This window comes from Protopterus annectens, chromosome 2.part1 (genome assembly GCF_019279795.1).
Source record: "Protopterus annectens isolate FY-2018-M chromosome 2.part1, PAN1.0, whole genome shotgun sequence".
NCBI lineage: Eukaryota > Metazoa > Chordata > Ceratodontiformes > Protopteridae > Protopterus > Protopterus annectens.
In genome coordinates this window covers 59,028,591-59,044,656 of record NC_056729.1, presented here as the reverse complement: position 1 = coordinate 59,044,656, position 16,066 = coordinate 59,028,591, and the positions used below count along the sequence as shown (strand labels likewise).

Here is a 16,066-nt window from a genome sequence, read left to right as displayed (position 1 = left end):
AATTACTAGACCATCAGGCTCAACATTTACTGAAACCTATACCTCAGGAGAAAATGCCAAAAGTATTTCAACAACAACCTAAGGATAAGTGCACAGGTAAGGATGAGATTTCAGTGGAGATGTAGGAAACATTTGGGCCAGCAGTCTGTGGGTTCCACTGACGAATTAAGTAGTTCAGGGTCAAGATCTTCCAAAGATCATGGTGTCAGGTTGTAAGAAGGTAAAGATCCTCTCTCCCCTTCCTCATAAAGGCACAGTGAGCCTGACAATTTATGTATAAAGCACTAGTGTCAAAGATATATCCCAACATAGTGCTGACAACTTTCCAAATACTGAAAAATCTGCACCAGCTGTATTTATGATAAAAATGTATTTCATAATCACAATGCTCTAGGATAAATCCATTTAATTTCACTCTGTCTTAAGGTGCTGTTCTTGTATAAAATTCTGCTTCCAGGGTATGAGACTTTCTGGGTCATTTGCTTGGAACTTAAAATGACTTACCTTGTATGAGTCAAAAAATATGCCTGTCCTCACTGCACACCACTAAAATTCATTCCCAGTTTACTTCCCACTTCACAAATAAATCCTGTCATCTCCATTTTAAGATGTTATTTTGTCTCACTGTATATCTCTGTCATGTTAGGGTTTCACACAATGCTAAGACACACTATAAAACCCCTCGTTAATCCCGTAATACTGACACTGCTAATGGTCAATCATTGGAAACCTGTATTACAGGACATTTCATTGGTAATTTAATTCAAACCGCATTGTGTGTGACCTAAAAGCTTACCTACACTTGCAATGTAAAGATCAACAAGTGACATAATAGGGGATATAGTGAAAATATTCAAATATTACAAATCTTTAAACACATTAGACTGGATGACAAGATTCAATGGACTTAACTAATAGTAGATAATAGACTGACTTGTATGCACTATCAGTATGTAACATTAGTTTTGAGGAGCATACTGCACATATTTGTAAAAAGCTGCCATTTAAAAGGAAAGACCAAATGTAAAATATAAATGAGCACAGAGGAGGGAAGCTTGGAAACTGGTTTATGAAGGAATTTTATCATAATCACTCTACCTTTCTCTCGGTCTGTCTGTTCTTTTACATAGATGGGCTTATATAGTATTGTGTAAATGAGCACAGAGGGCAACTGTCATGTTTTTTGCTTCATACGCATTACATTTCATGCTCATAATTATTACATTCTACATGAAGCCCTCCACAAAACAAAATCAATCAAAACTATATAATACATTCTTGAAGCTGAACTGATGCAGTTAATGTAGAAGATGGCATAGTTACATGTGGTTAAGTTAGTGCTCTAATTGGGAATTGTTTCGCTTTTTTCCACTTTGGTGCAGCTGTAGTGTTTATATATATATATATATATATATATATATATATATATATATATATATATGGATTCACTTTATATCCTCGAAATACCAAAATATCAAAATTCAGTATTTTGGAACCATGAAAACCCAGAACCGTGAAATTCAAAATCTCTCACACTGGAGATTTTTAATTTCTCGCTTTTACTGCACACGCACACATCATCCTCCCCACACACAAACAAAAGCTCTCTACTACATAAAAGCAGGGGGGCAAGCCCCCCAGCACCCCCCATGTGGGGGGCTGCACCCCCCCCACACACACACCCCTACTTAAATATTCTCAATCTGAGGTTGCACTACACACAAACACACACAAAACAACACCACACAAGCTACATTCTCCTCGCATACACACATCACAGCAACAAAACACACTGACACACACCACAGCCCCTACCCAAAACCTTTAACACACACACACTTACCTGAATCCATAACCACAGCGAAAGCTCAGAAGCGTGAAATTCAAAGCCATCGGTATTCGAGGTTTTGAATTTCGCGCTTCTGAGCTTTCGCTGTTCTCAGGATTCCACTTTATGGACTTGAAAGACTGAATTTCAATATTTCAGTATTTCGAGCTTCTAAAGTGAATCCATATATATATATATATATATATATATATAAAATCTAGGAAGGTGTAAGGGAGTAACTTTTGCTTTTTAAACGTTTTTGAATGACTGGTTTCAATATTTATTTATTTATTTGTTTATTTATTTTTTGGGGAAACCGATGATTCATTTGAGCGTGACTCAATCTAGAAGATTAAGGCTATGACCTGTTAATAAGCTGCTTCCTGTAGTTCCTTCAGCAACCATTAACCTGCTGTGTGACTCTGGATAAGTCACTTAACTATACAGTGCTCTGGGGAAGTGGACAACTCTCCTAATGTTCTGGATTGAATGCCTAACAATTACTTATGAACTTATATGTGCTAGTAATGTTAAAAACAACTGATATTTAGTAATATTATGCATACTGTATCCATTAGCGAGGAGAATGTGTTGAACAGATGGAAGGAGTACTTTGAGGGGCTGATGAATGAAGAGAATGAGAGAGAGAGAGAGAAGGCTGAATGATGTGGGGATAGTGAATCAGGAAGTGCAATGGATTAGCAAGGTGGAAGTAAGGATAGCTATGAAGAGGATGAAGAATGGAAAGGCTGTTGGTCCAGATGACATACCTGTGGAAGCATGGAGGTGTTTAGGAGAAATGTCAGTGGAATTTTTAACCAGATTGTTTAATGAAATCTTGGAAAGTGAGAGGATGCCTGAGGAATGGAGAAAAAGTGTTTTGGTACCGATTTTTAAGAATAAGGGTGATGTACAGAGCTGTAGTAACTACAGAGGGATAAAACTGATCAGTCACAGCATGAAATTATGGGAAAGGGTAGTGGAAGTTAGGTTAAGAAGGGGAGTGATGATTAGTGATCAGCAGTATGGTTTCATGCCAGGAAAGAGCATTACAGATGCGATGTTTGCTCTGAGAGTGTTGATGGAGAAGTACAGAGAAGGTCAGAAGAGTTGCATTGTGTCTTTGTGGGCTTACAGAAAGCATATGACAGGGTGCCTAGAGAGGAGTTGTGGTATTGTATGAGGAAGTCGGGAGTGGCAGAGAAGTATGTACTAGTGGTACAGGATATGTACAAGGGTAGTGTGACAGCGGTGAGATCTGCAGTGGGAGTGACAGATGCGTTTAAGGTAGAGGTGGGATTACTGAGCCCTTTCTTATTTGCACTGGTGATGGACAGGTTGACAAACGAGATCAGACAGGAGTCCCCATGGACTATGATGTTTGCAGATGACATTGTGATCTGTAGTGAGAGTAGGGAACAGATGGAGGAGACCCTGGAGAGGTGGGGATACACTCTAGAGAGAAGAGGAATGAAGGTCAGCAGGACTAAGACAGAATATATGTGCGTGAATGAGAGGGAGGATAGAGGAATGGTGAGAATGCAAGGAGTAGAGCTGGCAAAGGTGGATGAGTTTAAATACTTGGGATCAACAGTTCAGAGTAATGGTGAGTGTGGAAGAGAGGTGAAGAACAGAGTACAGGCAGGGTGGATTGGGTGGAGAAGAGTGTCAGGAGTGATTTGTGATAGACGAGTACCAGTAAGAGTGAAAGGGAAGGTCTACAAAAGGTAGTGAGACCAGCTATGTTATATGGGTTGGAGACAGTGGCATTGACAAAAAGGCAGAAGTCAGAGCTGGATGTGGCAGAGTTAAAGATGTTAAGATTTGCACTGGGTGTGACAAGGGTGGATAGGATTAGGAATAAGTATATTAGATGGTCAGCCCAGGTTGGACAGTTTGGAGACAAAGCCAGACAGGCGAGATTGCATTGGTTTGAACATGTGGTGAGGAGGGATGCAGAGTATATTGGGAAAAGGATGCTAAGGATGAAGCTGCCATGTAAGAGGAAAAGAGGAAGGCCTAAGATAAGGTTTATGGATGTGGTGAGAGAGGACATGCAGGTGGTTGGTGAGACAGAGCAAGATGCAGAGGACAGGAAGAAATGGAAACAGGTGATCCGCTGTGGCGACCCCTAACCAGGAAAAGCTGAAAGAAGAAGAAGATGCATACTGTATCCATTACTATTCTTTTTGTCTGGAACCAGAACAATAAGTGTGTCTAATGCCTACACTTTACATTTCTACTTCAGCATATAGTTTAGACTAGAGCAAAATAATCAACAGTAGTTGTAAGCTACGTACCATGAATGGAATGTTCAAACAAGCAGTGATTTCTTCACATGACAATGGCATGCATTTTCTCATCAAATTCTAAACCAAGTGACTACTTATCTGAATACCCACAATGCAATGCTTCTTGTGTTGGATAAAATATTCTAGACTGAATTCTGTAGTAGAATGTAGAAATACAAACTAAATTATATTGTTAAACAGTGCCTTTGTGATGTTTATTTCTCAGACAACAAACCAGAAATAATGTTATCTCAAATATATTAAAAATGATAAAAAGCTTTAAAAGAAAGTACCACAGTTTTATTAATGTAAGTAGTATAACAAATAGTTTAGTACTTTTAGATGTTTTCTCTTTTTGTGTAGAATATTTGCAATTGTGAAAAAGAATGTCTGTGAGACATAAGTGCTAAAATGTAAAGACTTTTAAAATGTTTTTTATTTATTTAAAGGTTTATTGTTTGCAGTTGTGCTGGATGTAGCTCAGAATTAATACATTCTTCTGAAGTGCCCACCTCTTCCCCTCACTATTTGCCTTATTTAGTTTTCTAGACAGTTGCAGTTTTGGGATTTAAAATAGGAATAACACAAAGTGACTTGCAGCTAGATTATCTTCTAAAGGTAGTAATACCCTCTAGGCTAGCACGAACGGGGAATAACAGACCTTCCATAAGCACTGAGGCTCTCCTCGTATTATTCTAAATTTAGACATCCAAATACCATGTAGGAGTTTGTTGTTCCTCAATACTATCCATTCTGCTAGTTATTATTACCTGCCGGATGCATAATAAATACTTAAGTGCAAGAACCTAACACTGTATAAATTTAGAATGACAGGAATTAAATATTTTAAAAACCCATTTTTTTTATTTTAGAGAAAACACATTTTAGAATATGCCTCCTATTAGATACAGTGGAATATTGTTGAACGTATTGATTTGCTGAAATTAAAACTCCAGAAAGTTAAGCATTCTGACTAGTTGAGAGAAGAGACAGAATGTGCACAATATAATCATCAGAGCACACCAAACTTCTAGTATTCATGAATATGAGACCAAATGGGAGAAACAATAAGTTGTGGTTCTACAATTAAATGCTATACAACTTTTCCACTTAAGGTCACAATAAGTTGTGGTTCTACAATTAAATGCTATACAACTTTTCCACTTAAGGTCATTCAGACACTAAATACTATACTCAGAATGAAAGGTTGCAGCATATATGGATAATAACTGGCATGCTCACTTGAGTTTTCATATCAAACTGTTCATACCTGAAGCTGAAAAGTCTAGAAGGACAAGGTAGTGTGATTTGGTGGTTTGGGTATGGGAGGCTAACAAAAATGACATAGAGAGGAGGAAGGAGACAGAGAAGAAACAATGCTTCACCTAGGAAGTTTACGAAAATTCTAAACCATAACATGGGACATGATATGTCATATGCAGTGTTCCCCGTGTTTCAAAAATTATGAAAATATATGCAGTCATATCTAAACATGGCATACTTTGGAAAACTAATTTTGTCAGACTGAAACAGTCAGAAATTTCATGGATCCTATTTAAATTGCAAACTTCACAAACAATAATAATTCTGTTTATGTGTTTTATTGACTTTGCAATAAAACTAATGAAATTATTTAAACAAATGAACTGTGATATCACTTTTATCTGTGGTTGATTCCATTCTATACTTTGCCGTGTCTAAATCAACATACTAAAGCCTTCTGATGTACAGCTGCAGAATTAAATGATATCCCATTGCTTTGTACAATTGTTAACCCTTTTGACTTTTTTCTGAAGTACATTGCACAGTCAAATGTTAGAAACCAGTAGTTTGAACATGGATAAGTATAGACTTGTTTAGGAACTCTCTCTCTCTCTGTGTATATAGCCCGCATGCTTGCGTGTGTTAAATGCAGTATTAACGACATACTGAGGTTCAGTGTTATGCTGCTGTTAATACTGCTAAATAACCCAAAGGTAGATTTTCTTTGAATTATGTCAATATATTTAGACCACAGACTAGTTCAGCTATTTCTGAGATCGCCGACATCGTGTCTTTTTTCTTGACGAACACGTTTTAAGATAATGAGCTGAGGAAAGTAGGACAATTGCCCACTGTGATTTCTTGTTTCAAAGCCCTCCTGATACTGTTGAGAAGTGACTTATTTTACAGCAGTTGTTTTCAGAGGTCATTTTTTTCTTAGTCAAGGGTCAAGATTACTTCGTGTGCGTCTGGCTAATCTCGATTGGTTTCATCCGGTCTGAAGTGTAAGTAAACCCTTCATGCAGACAGACGCTTAGTTTCATCAGTCTTGGCTTTTATTGACAGTTCGTCTAGATATACAAGCCAAGTCACCCCCCAAGTACACAGAAAGCGATGATCTTTTAGGAGTCTGTAAAATATGGAGCTGTTAAGTTTTATTAATCCAAAACGTATGAGGAAAGGTATGGGCTTTGGGGACCATTTTAACCATTAACACGCCATCGTTGGGTTCCAGTGCAGTAGGGTCCTAGACTCCTACTGAAACATTTAAACTATTATTTCTGTTTAATGTACTGCTGTTTAGATCAGCACCTATGCTCCATGGCACCAGGTTGCCTCTGTGGATTACCTTTACCGCTCCTGTAGACCACCCACTAAGAACCTTTAGGAAAAGTCAATTCTAAGTTAACATCCTAATTATGGAAATACACATTCCCCGTGTTTGCCTACACAACATTTCAAAGGTGTCACGGCCAATTTCCTCTGCTGTGCTGCCCTCTGTCAGTAACTAAGGGGATCCTAAATTTAAAAAAAAGGACACGAGATGTCTGCTCTTTACATTATTGTCGACTTCACTTGCTTGACCTTTTTACTTTGTTTCTTAGTTTAAAGGAAAACACGAAAATGCTCCCAGCCTAGATGTAGGTAATTATAGTTAGCAAACAAAATTATTGACTCTCTTCTGGACAAGTTTGCAGGGGAGTAAATTCGCAATCTTTATACCTCACATCTGCTAGCATCTCGCAGCTGTCTAAAATGCACAAGGCATACCTCAAGAGCTTCAGGGATGCTCAGGCTCATAGTGGCTTTCCTAAAATCAACAAAGTCCTTGAGCAAACACTTAGGGGAAGAAAATGATATAGAAGTTGTGGATCTCTTCTCCGGGATCCATGCTGTGATCATCACTTTCTGAATCGCTGAATGCTACATGTAAAATACTGTGTTGTAGCGTGCCTCACATGACAAAGCTCAAACACTAGTTAACACTTTCTCAAACTTATAAAATTAGTTTTAATGGCAGTCAGGACTAGTGAGCTTCTAGCGTCTCTTGGCACACAATATTGCCCGTTTCTCAACACAAACGTTTGCTTCAAATGAATATATCCCCTTGTTTTTTCCTAAATGTTAAGGAGATACTACTTTACTGCTTTACTTTCGCTCGACACCTGCTCGGTTCACTTTCATATAGTTTAAACTACAGACACTCACACAAATTAAAGTTGTATAAGTGCTATGAAATGAGAGCGGGATGTCAAGTTGTCACTAATACTTTATTTAAGGATAAACTTCACAGTTGTTTAACACAGTTTGCACACAATCTCAAAACAGCAGAAGTGAAAAAAGGATGTACTCACATAAACTATGAAGCACGATGTTACTACTGTCATTAAAATATATCTCATGTTAGGTCTCGAGGTTATTATTTGCAAGTTGCTTGTTATGACTGCTATTTTGCAAGGTCCAAAACCTGGTCCCGTTAATTGGAAATGACCCAAAACAAACTCCTTCTTCACTCTTTGTAGTAGCGCGTCTGTAACTAATGACGGATACCTTTAAGTTTCCGTGCACTACTGGGTCAGCCACGAAACGGTGGTACTGGTATTCACTGGGGTATCTTAAATACTCTCCCTTTGAAAGCCCACTGAGTCTTTGGTGAAAATACAAAGGTACAAATGCATGAGCTGTCACAAGTAACTTGATTTTACGCAATTTAAATTCTCACTTGAATGTTGGAGCAGTGGTAATAACCATGCTGAATTATTGTACAAGGCATGCCATTTAGCTCACTTCCCGAGTCATAAGTATTTTAACAGAGAAACGAGGTTGAAGTGCTTAAAGAAGACGTCTGTCCACAGATACCAAATAACGCATGAGTAGCATGAAGCTCTCAAGGCAGGGTGACTAAAGATACAGCAGTGTAACCCTTAACAAACTGGAACCAGCACACAACCGTGGTGTACTATGTCGATTTACAACAATTCCACAAGGAGTTCATTTCAGAAATGCTTAAGGGGGTTATATGTACGTGTCCACGTGTGTGAGCGAGCGCAACACACACACACACACACACACACGCACGCACGCACACACAAGTGCTCAGAGTGCATGAAGACTGAAATAGGAAGTGTAAAGCCTGAAAAATAACAGAAGCGTTGATAATGAAGAGCATACCTCTCAACTGTCCCTGATTTTCAGGGACGTCCCTGCCTTTGACTCAAATTTTAGTTCTGTCCCTCCTAATCTCTCCTAAAACTAGTGACTTTTGGAGGAAAGGTGGTGAATTACACTTAATGAATAATGACAATAATTAAGAGTTATAGACTTCTTTTACTTCAGAAAATGTGTATTAATTCATATGCTCTGATTCTGTCAATGTTTCAGGTTAATAGCACCAATACTTTAAAAGTGTCCCTGATTGTCCCTGATTTTTTCTCGACTTGTCCCTGATTCTGTTGTAATTTGTCCCCGATTGGTTGAGATGTCTGATGAAGAGTTAGATGACTGCGATTACTTCAACATCATATATATGATTGTAATCATGTAGTTTCCATACCCTCCTCTGGGAATGCAGGTGTCACGACAAATAACTTTAAACAGTACTACTGGGCATGGGGTGTAGGTAAGTAGTAAGAACTAAGATGTAAAAAAATGTGAAATAGGTAGCAGAGAGGTTCGGGTCATATTTTTCACTATACATCTATTTATTTATAGGTAAACGGTGACTATCTGTCTATGTATCTGTTTAGTTATAGGTAAACGGTGACATTTCAAGTGGCAGTCTCCAGTCTTCAAATGTAAAATTTTGCAAAACAGCATAGATATACGACCAAAATCCGTGGCACCGTCACAATTTGTTATTGCTCTCGGCGCGGCTCTTTCGCGGTTCTTTACCTCTTGACTGCCGCAAGCTCAGACCTACCTATTTTTATCACCCTCGAGTCTGTCTCGAGCAATAATGGGTTCGCCCATCTACAGGTTAGTATCACAAGCAGACCTCTCCAATAATGTACCTCATTATGAGGCAGTTTTCTTAATTTTGATTTAAAAATTCCATGTTCCACGCTCTTCTATATTAAAATGGTGGCATGCATTCATTGTAAATATTTTTTAACAAACATCAGTGTTAAACAGTACTAAATCATTACTTCATCTAATTAGCTTTTTAAGTATAAAGTAATATAGTAAACCAGCGAGATTTCTAAAGGTTAGCGTTAGCAAGTGATCCACATTTTGCCCATTTGTTCCACAGATAGTGCTCCACATTTTGGAGATGTAGGATTGAGTAGTTCAATGAAAACTATAATGACAAATTTAAATTGAAGTGGAGGTTTAAAATCAACAACCTGGAGAGATGATAAACTGCTGTCCTTAGGAATCTTATACAGAATTACAATCTCACTAAAATGAACTTGTGCATTCAACTTGGTAAATGGTTAACATAGTGGTTAAGAGCTTTACCTCACAAATGCAAAATACAGATTTTGAATTTAACCTCTGGTCATTAATTAAGTTTGCAACAGTTTGCAGACTAATAGCCTAAAATTTGCCTATGACCATATCCTAGTTGTATTGGAGGTGTTTGACTTGGTCGTTTTATTGGCCAGAGAGCTCATTATTTAGTTTTCTGTTTTTTCTGGGCTGCTAGAAATTTTGTGCATTTGCATAGGCAAACAGTGCCCCGTACATTAGCAAACACTTAGAATGGTTCATAAAACTGTACCCTGTAAAGCAACAATATAATGCAAATACCTTGTTTGCCAGCAAGCTTAGAGCAGCTAGCAGGGAGCTAAGTGGCAATACTTACAGATTTAGCTGAATTCAGTATTGTGTAAACATTAAATTTAGTAGCATTTAGTACTGTTTTGCATAATCTGCTTCAATAAAGCTCCCTTAATAGCCTTTTAACCCAAATATAGCACCACCTCGTAGCTCACCAATCAAAGGGCCGGACAGTATGGATATGCAATTCCCTAAATTATCTGTAGCTGTTTTGGTGGATATGGGCATTTTGAGGCAATGTAGCAATTGCTTCATGTTTACTGGCAACCACTTAATCCTTAAAAAACACAGACAGTTATGCGAGAGCTATACCTACAGAATGACACTGGAGACTAAACTCTCACATACAAGCTCACATCAGGTTGTCAAAACCCTGCAGATAAGATCCACTTCACATAGTATGCAACACATATAGACTAATGAATGTTGAGGCAATTAAAAGCAATCTTCCTAAACAACAAAGATTACTTAGATCACCTATTGTCAAAGCTATGCTTCAGCAAGCCCAAAGGCACTCAGAAAAACACCACCTAACACAACACATACTATCACTCTCAGTGGAGCCCAAAACACTTAAGGCCCTAAAGGAAGCAAACACATATCCCAAGATTCTCGTCATAGGGGACTCCTTTGTAAGATATACTAATGCCCCTGTAACCAGGCTGAACAAGGAGAAAGTAACTGTTAGTTGCTTATCTGGTACTAGAATGTGCCAAGTTACACATGCACTCAAGTCATTATGCCACAAGTATCAGTATGATTCCATCATAGTCCATGTAGGTGTAAATGACCTGAGATGTACCTCCCTGGACTATATGAAGAAAGGCATTATGGAGTTTTCATACTATGTGTCTCAGGTTGGTATGAGTCTGGCATTGAGCAGCATATTACCATCACCAAGTAAGTTTCCACAATGTGAGCAGAAAAAGGATTGATTTTAACAATTGGCTGTCTTTCTCATGTCATTCTAAGGGGATCCAGTATTTGCCAGCTTGGGAGGACATGGTTAACAGATCACATTACTTTGCCAAGGATGGTCTGCACCTTTCCTATCTAGGATTTTGGATACTGGCTAAAACTTTATCTACACCCATAGTGCCTTTATTAGACAATGCCAAATTGAGAAAACTACTGACATAGCAAATTCAACTCAACTGAACCTCAAAGTGTTATTGCACAATGCCAGGAGTGCAAACAAAAAACTACACTCCCTCCAAGCCCTCCTTATACTTGAGAATATGGACTTCTGGGCAGTTACTGAGACATGGTCTAAAGCTGCAGGCAGTACCCCAGTATTGTAAGGTTTCAGTACATTCCACATTTTTAGACCAGTAGCTCCACAGAAGAGGGCAAAGGTAGGAGGTGTCTCAATACACACCAATATCAAGCACACCACTTCTGCTTTCAACCTAACTACAGAAGCTTCACATTCTTACCTAGGTTTTAACATGTTTCTGCCAAATGTCTGATTTTTTTTTAATTTTATTTTCCTACTCAAATCATTCCTTTTTATACCTCAGATGGTCCTTGGCATTTTGCCAGGAATTATGCTGAGTAGAGGGAACTAATACCAACAATTTGTTACCTGGGCAAAATCCATAAGTCAGGCCGTTTTATTATGCACTTCCAGTTGCATATCTTTCTGTAGGTGTTTCTTAAATGGACTTACATACTTTTAAATGGAGTTTGCTGCTGCTCCCATTCCTTTTACTGCATCTCTCATACATTAAAACAAATGGTATAAAACCTGTTGAGGAATGGAGCACTTCGCACACAGACTAAAGGCGGTAACTGAGTATTTGATCCCGGTTCTTATTGTCCTTTTTATGGCTATTATTAAAGTACACCACTGACTAATCAGACTGAGAGTGGTATACTGAGGTTTGTAACTATTTTACTTTGAAACATGAGATGGGGGGGGTGACATCATGATTAAGTGTTTACCTCATGGATACAAGGAGCAGAGGTTGATCCTCACATTTGAATGAAGATTGGCTAGGCTTAAAATGGTCTTCCAAGGCAGCAGGCCTAGTACTTATTCATGAACCTATGAATATTGAAAAATCTGGTGAATTTTTGTGTATATAAATGGAATTCTCTGGTCTGTAAGTGTTTCTTCGGGAATCGCTTCCATTGAAAATTCCATTGATTTGGCACTGAAGTTCTACAGGGCTACTGCTTCAAGAAACATTGTGTTCCTAGGATGCCTTGGTAGCCATTACTAAATTTCACTAGTGGACCCCTCATGTCTATCTGCTCAAATGGAATTTCAGGAAGAGGTCTATATAAACATATATCTATATGTATATCTATATGTCTCTCTCTCTCTCTCTATATATATATATATATATATATATATATATATATATATACACATATATATATTTATAGGTTTACCTTTACATGTGCATAATGCACATGTGTGAAAGTAAAAAGACCGAAAGGACGTTTTCCAGTTTTTGCATAGTCGAAAAAAAATGCATCGAATGTGCAATGAGCGAATGCACAGTGACATTCGCTCATTGCAGATTCGGCATTTTGGGTGTGGATTGCACTATAGTGGGGATCAGGAAATGGACCATTTCCCCACTGTAGTGCAATCTCGGAGTTAGAATATTAAAGTGGGGGGTGGGGGGTGCAGGGGGGGCTTGGCCCCCTGCATTACATTGTGTGTTCAACATTAGAGTTCAAAACTTAGTGAATCTGCTGTTCGATTTGCTGAGTTTCAAACTTTGGTGACGTTCGACATCCAGAATTCGGCATTTCGGTTCACCCAACGGGCCATTCGACAACATGATTTTCAACATTTCAAAGGTAAACCATATTTATATATATCCTCAGAAGTCTGTAGTGACATCTTTTGCCATTCTGGCATAAGGCACAGAAGATTCAGTGTCTTTTATTACACCAGCTTCTTTCTGTAGTATAACAGCTTTGACCCTTTAGGAAGACTCAGTAATAGCTCTCTGAATGCTTACAGCTTGGTCTTCCTCTTTAGACTAAAGATGGAGTCTAGTTTTCTTGAAGTTTCTACAGCTAACTGTTTCTTTTTTCTTGAGTGTCTATAAGGGGCAGAAATAGTTATTGAAGACAAACTCTCAGTGTTCTAAGATACATCCCCACATTAGCTGTTATTACACATTTTATGAACAACAGGATGAGTACAAAATGTACCACATTAGCTTATATATAAATATATATGAAATTTAGTCATTTTCACATAACACATGGATGTGTTGTAATATATTCATCAAATATTCAGCATCGTTTCCATCTGCCATTCTTCCTCCCCTACTGCTTTGCACTTTATCCACATCTACTAACACCCCTCCCCAACTGTACCTTTGGTTCCCTTCTGAGTAAAACTTCCTCTTCATTTCACCCCTGCAATCTTCTTTCTTATACTGCAATTAGAATATTCATCTGTAATCACTTCCTCTATAATATCTCTCAGAATTCCCTTATCTCTCTCTATACTGTTTATATCACTCTACCCTCAATCTCTCTAAATACATATATGATTAAATCAGAACTTTTTTTCTTACCATATCAGTTATATACTGTTAAAAGATTCCTCACCATGTAAATTCATCCTCACGCATATCAATATTCCCCTATACCTTTATATAAATCCTTGGACATACCTATCAGTTATACCTATCATCTTACTCTATTTACTCCTCCCATTAATCTCTACTACCTATAACTGCATCCCTCCACATTCTTCTCACCACATGGTATCACCTACACAAACATCCTTCTAAATCCCAAACATGCCACTACTTCATCTTCTATCACTATCATTTCTCACTATACTCACACTTTCAACCAGCTATCACTAGTCTCTCTCCCACTGTTACTTACATACACCTACCACACAATACTTAAACCAGAATACTACAGCGCATTTCGGTGATATCTCCACCAGCCTAGTCCACATTAATTAAATTAGCACTCTGAAACACAAACAAGCAGCACATGCTCCATCCATTATCTAAAATAATCTATAAATTCAAGTCCAAATATTAGTTGCTCTTCAATAGCCATATTGCTAACTGGACAATAATACTGTGAGGGGATATACATCACAATCCTGGACCCACACATGTAAACCCAGACCCCACAAAACCAACCCTTACACATCCAGGAACTGCAACAGGTTACCCTGTCTAACCACATCGGATATAAATTACTACACAGTAACCAGAAGTCTCAATAACCAAATCATAGTGGTTTATGCCTGCATAACCCTGTGATGCCCCTGCCCTAGCTCAGTAATCAAGGAGCCTCAATCCTCACCACTAACATCAGTGAGGGACATGCACATTGGGAGGAGGACAAGTATACACACAGTAAAGTACAATTTCCCTTAAGAGCACACAGAGATCACAGTCAGTCTGGGTCTGGTTTTTCCCTCTTTCTCCAGACCCCTAATAAGACTCCCCAATGGCACAGCTATAGGGTTAAGATCTCAACTGAGTGGTCAAGCCAAAACCTCCAGCACCCTCTCTGTCCAACCAGTGCTTTGTGTCCCTGCCCAAGTAGCTGACACACACATACTTTGAGATTTGATTTATATATAAACACACAGACACTCCTGGAGAAGGCTGGAACAGGTTCACTAGCTATGCCTCCTTCTGCCCAGATTATATGGTAGAAATCATTGCCACCAACCACTGCTTATTAGCTACTAATAAGGCCCTTCTCAAAGGGTGCCCAATCTTAATGGGTGATGTTACTATTATCCAAATGGTTAGTGTGACTAAGACTTGAAGGCTATTTAGGAGTGGCTTGTACAGGGTCACCAAATACATATGCAAGTACTCTTAGAGCTTAAATATCTCTACACAAAACCAGCCACAATTAAAAAATTAAAAAAATATTTCATAATAACTAATAAAAGCACAAGACAATACTCATTAACTCAACACAGTGACAAAAGAGTTCAGAGCCACAGGAAATATTTTAAAACACATTGCAGAACAGTCTCACATAAATACAGAAAACAACTAGACTACTCTTGCTATATCCCTATATATCTCTAAGAGATACTATGCCCTAAATGTCTTACTTATAGAGCCAGGCAGATCTAGATGAGAAGTGTTGAACAGATGTTTACAGGTCCAGAAAAAATATAAAATGCCCAGACTTTCTCTCTGAGATAGTCCTTAAATTAATAATACACATTACTGCTGGGTTAGCTAGATGACATCACTATTTGACACCTGCATCTAGTTCCCAGGCTAAACAGATACCAACAGAATTTAACATGTCTCTATGAAAAATACTTATCTATTAGAAGCTTGCCTGAAAGTGGAAATCGTAAAACAATTACCTTGGAAACCTGTAATTACCTCTGTTTCCAGACAATAGGAAAGCCTACAACTTTAGACATTGTGTCTGCTTTGAGCTGAAACAGAGATAACAGAGTCATAAACAAGTTCCACTTATTTTCTTAGAGTTTGCAAGTTAACTCTGTATATTCCAGCCTTTACCATCAACACATACATTTGCATAGGCATGTAGTTTATATACATTTCTGCTCTTTTCCAGCAGGATGCACTGTGGTTACAATTTTGAAGCTCAGTACAGAACATATAGTTTTCTTACATTTCTAAGGCAAGCATACAAATCATATTACTATTCACAAATGACAAAGAATTATTAACGAAATTCTATCTAGCTGGGCTGGCAGCCTTCACAATCCCCCTCCCTCGAGAACTCAAGCTAGTTTTTCAAACGACCCTTGAGAAACGTTGCTTGAGAGGATTGAGCCTATCTGGTAATACCTTACCCCATTCCCTGTCTTGAAAGCCCATCTGCATTGGCATTGCTAACCCCACTACAGTGCTGCACTGTCATATATGCTTGCAATCCTAGGCTCCACCTTAGCAGCTTGGCATTT

General features: G+C 38.3%; 1 protein-coding gene across 1 annotated transcript in view; it reads right to left on the bottom strand.

The window, feature by feature from the left end:
• The window catches only part of VIPR2 (vasoactive intestinal peptide receptor 2), an 875,754-nt gene extending 867,362 nt beyond the window's left edge, over nt 1–8,392 (bottom strand). Inside the window, exon 1 of the mRNA XM_044062023.1 lies at nt 7,737–8,392. Within this exon, the coding sequence (XP_043917958.1) occupies nt 7,737–7,784 (48 nt within the window). The 5' untranslated portion in view covers nt 7,785–8,392. The remainder of the gene's footprint in view (nt 1–7,736) is intronic.
• Nucleotides 8,393–16,066: the final 7,674 nt, after the last annotated feature.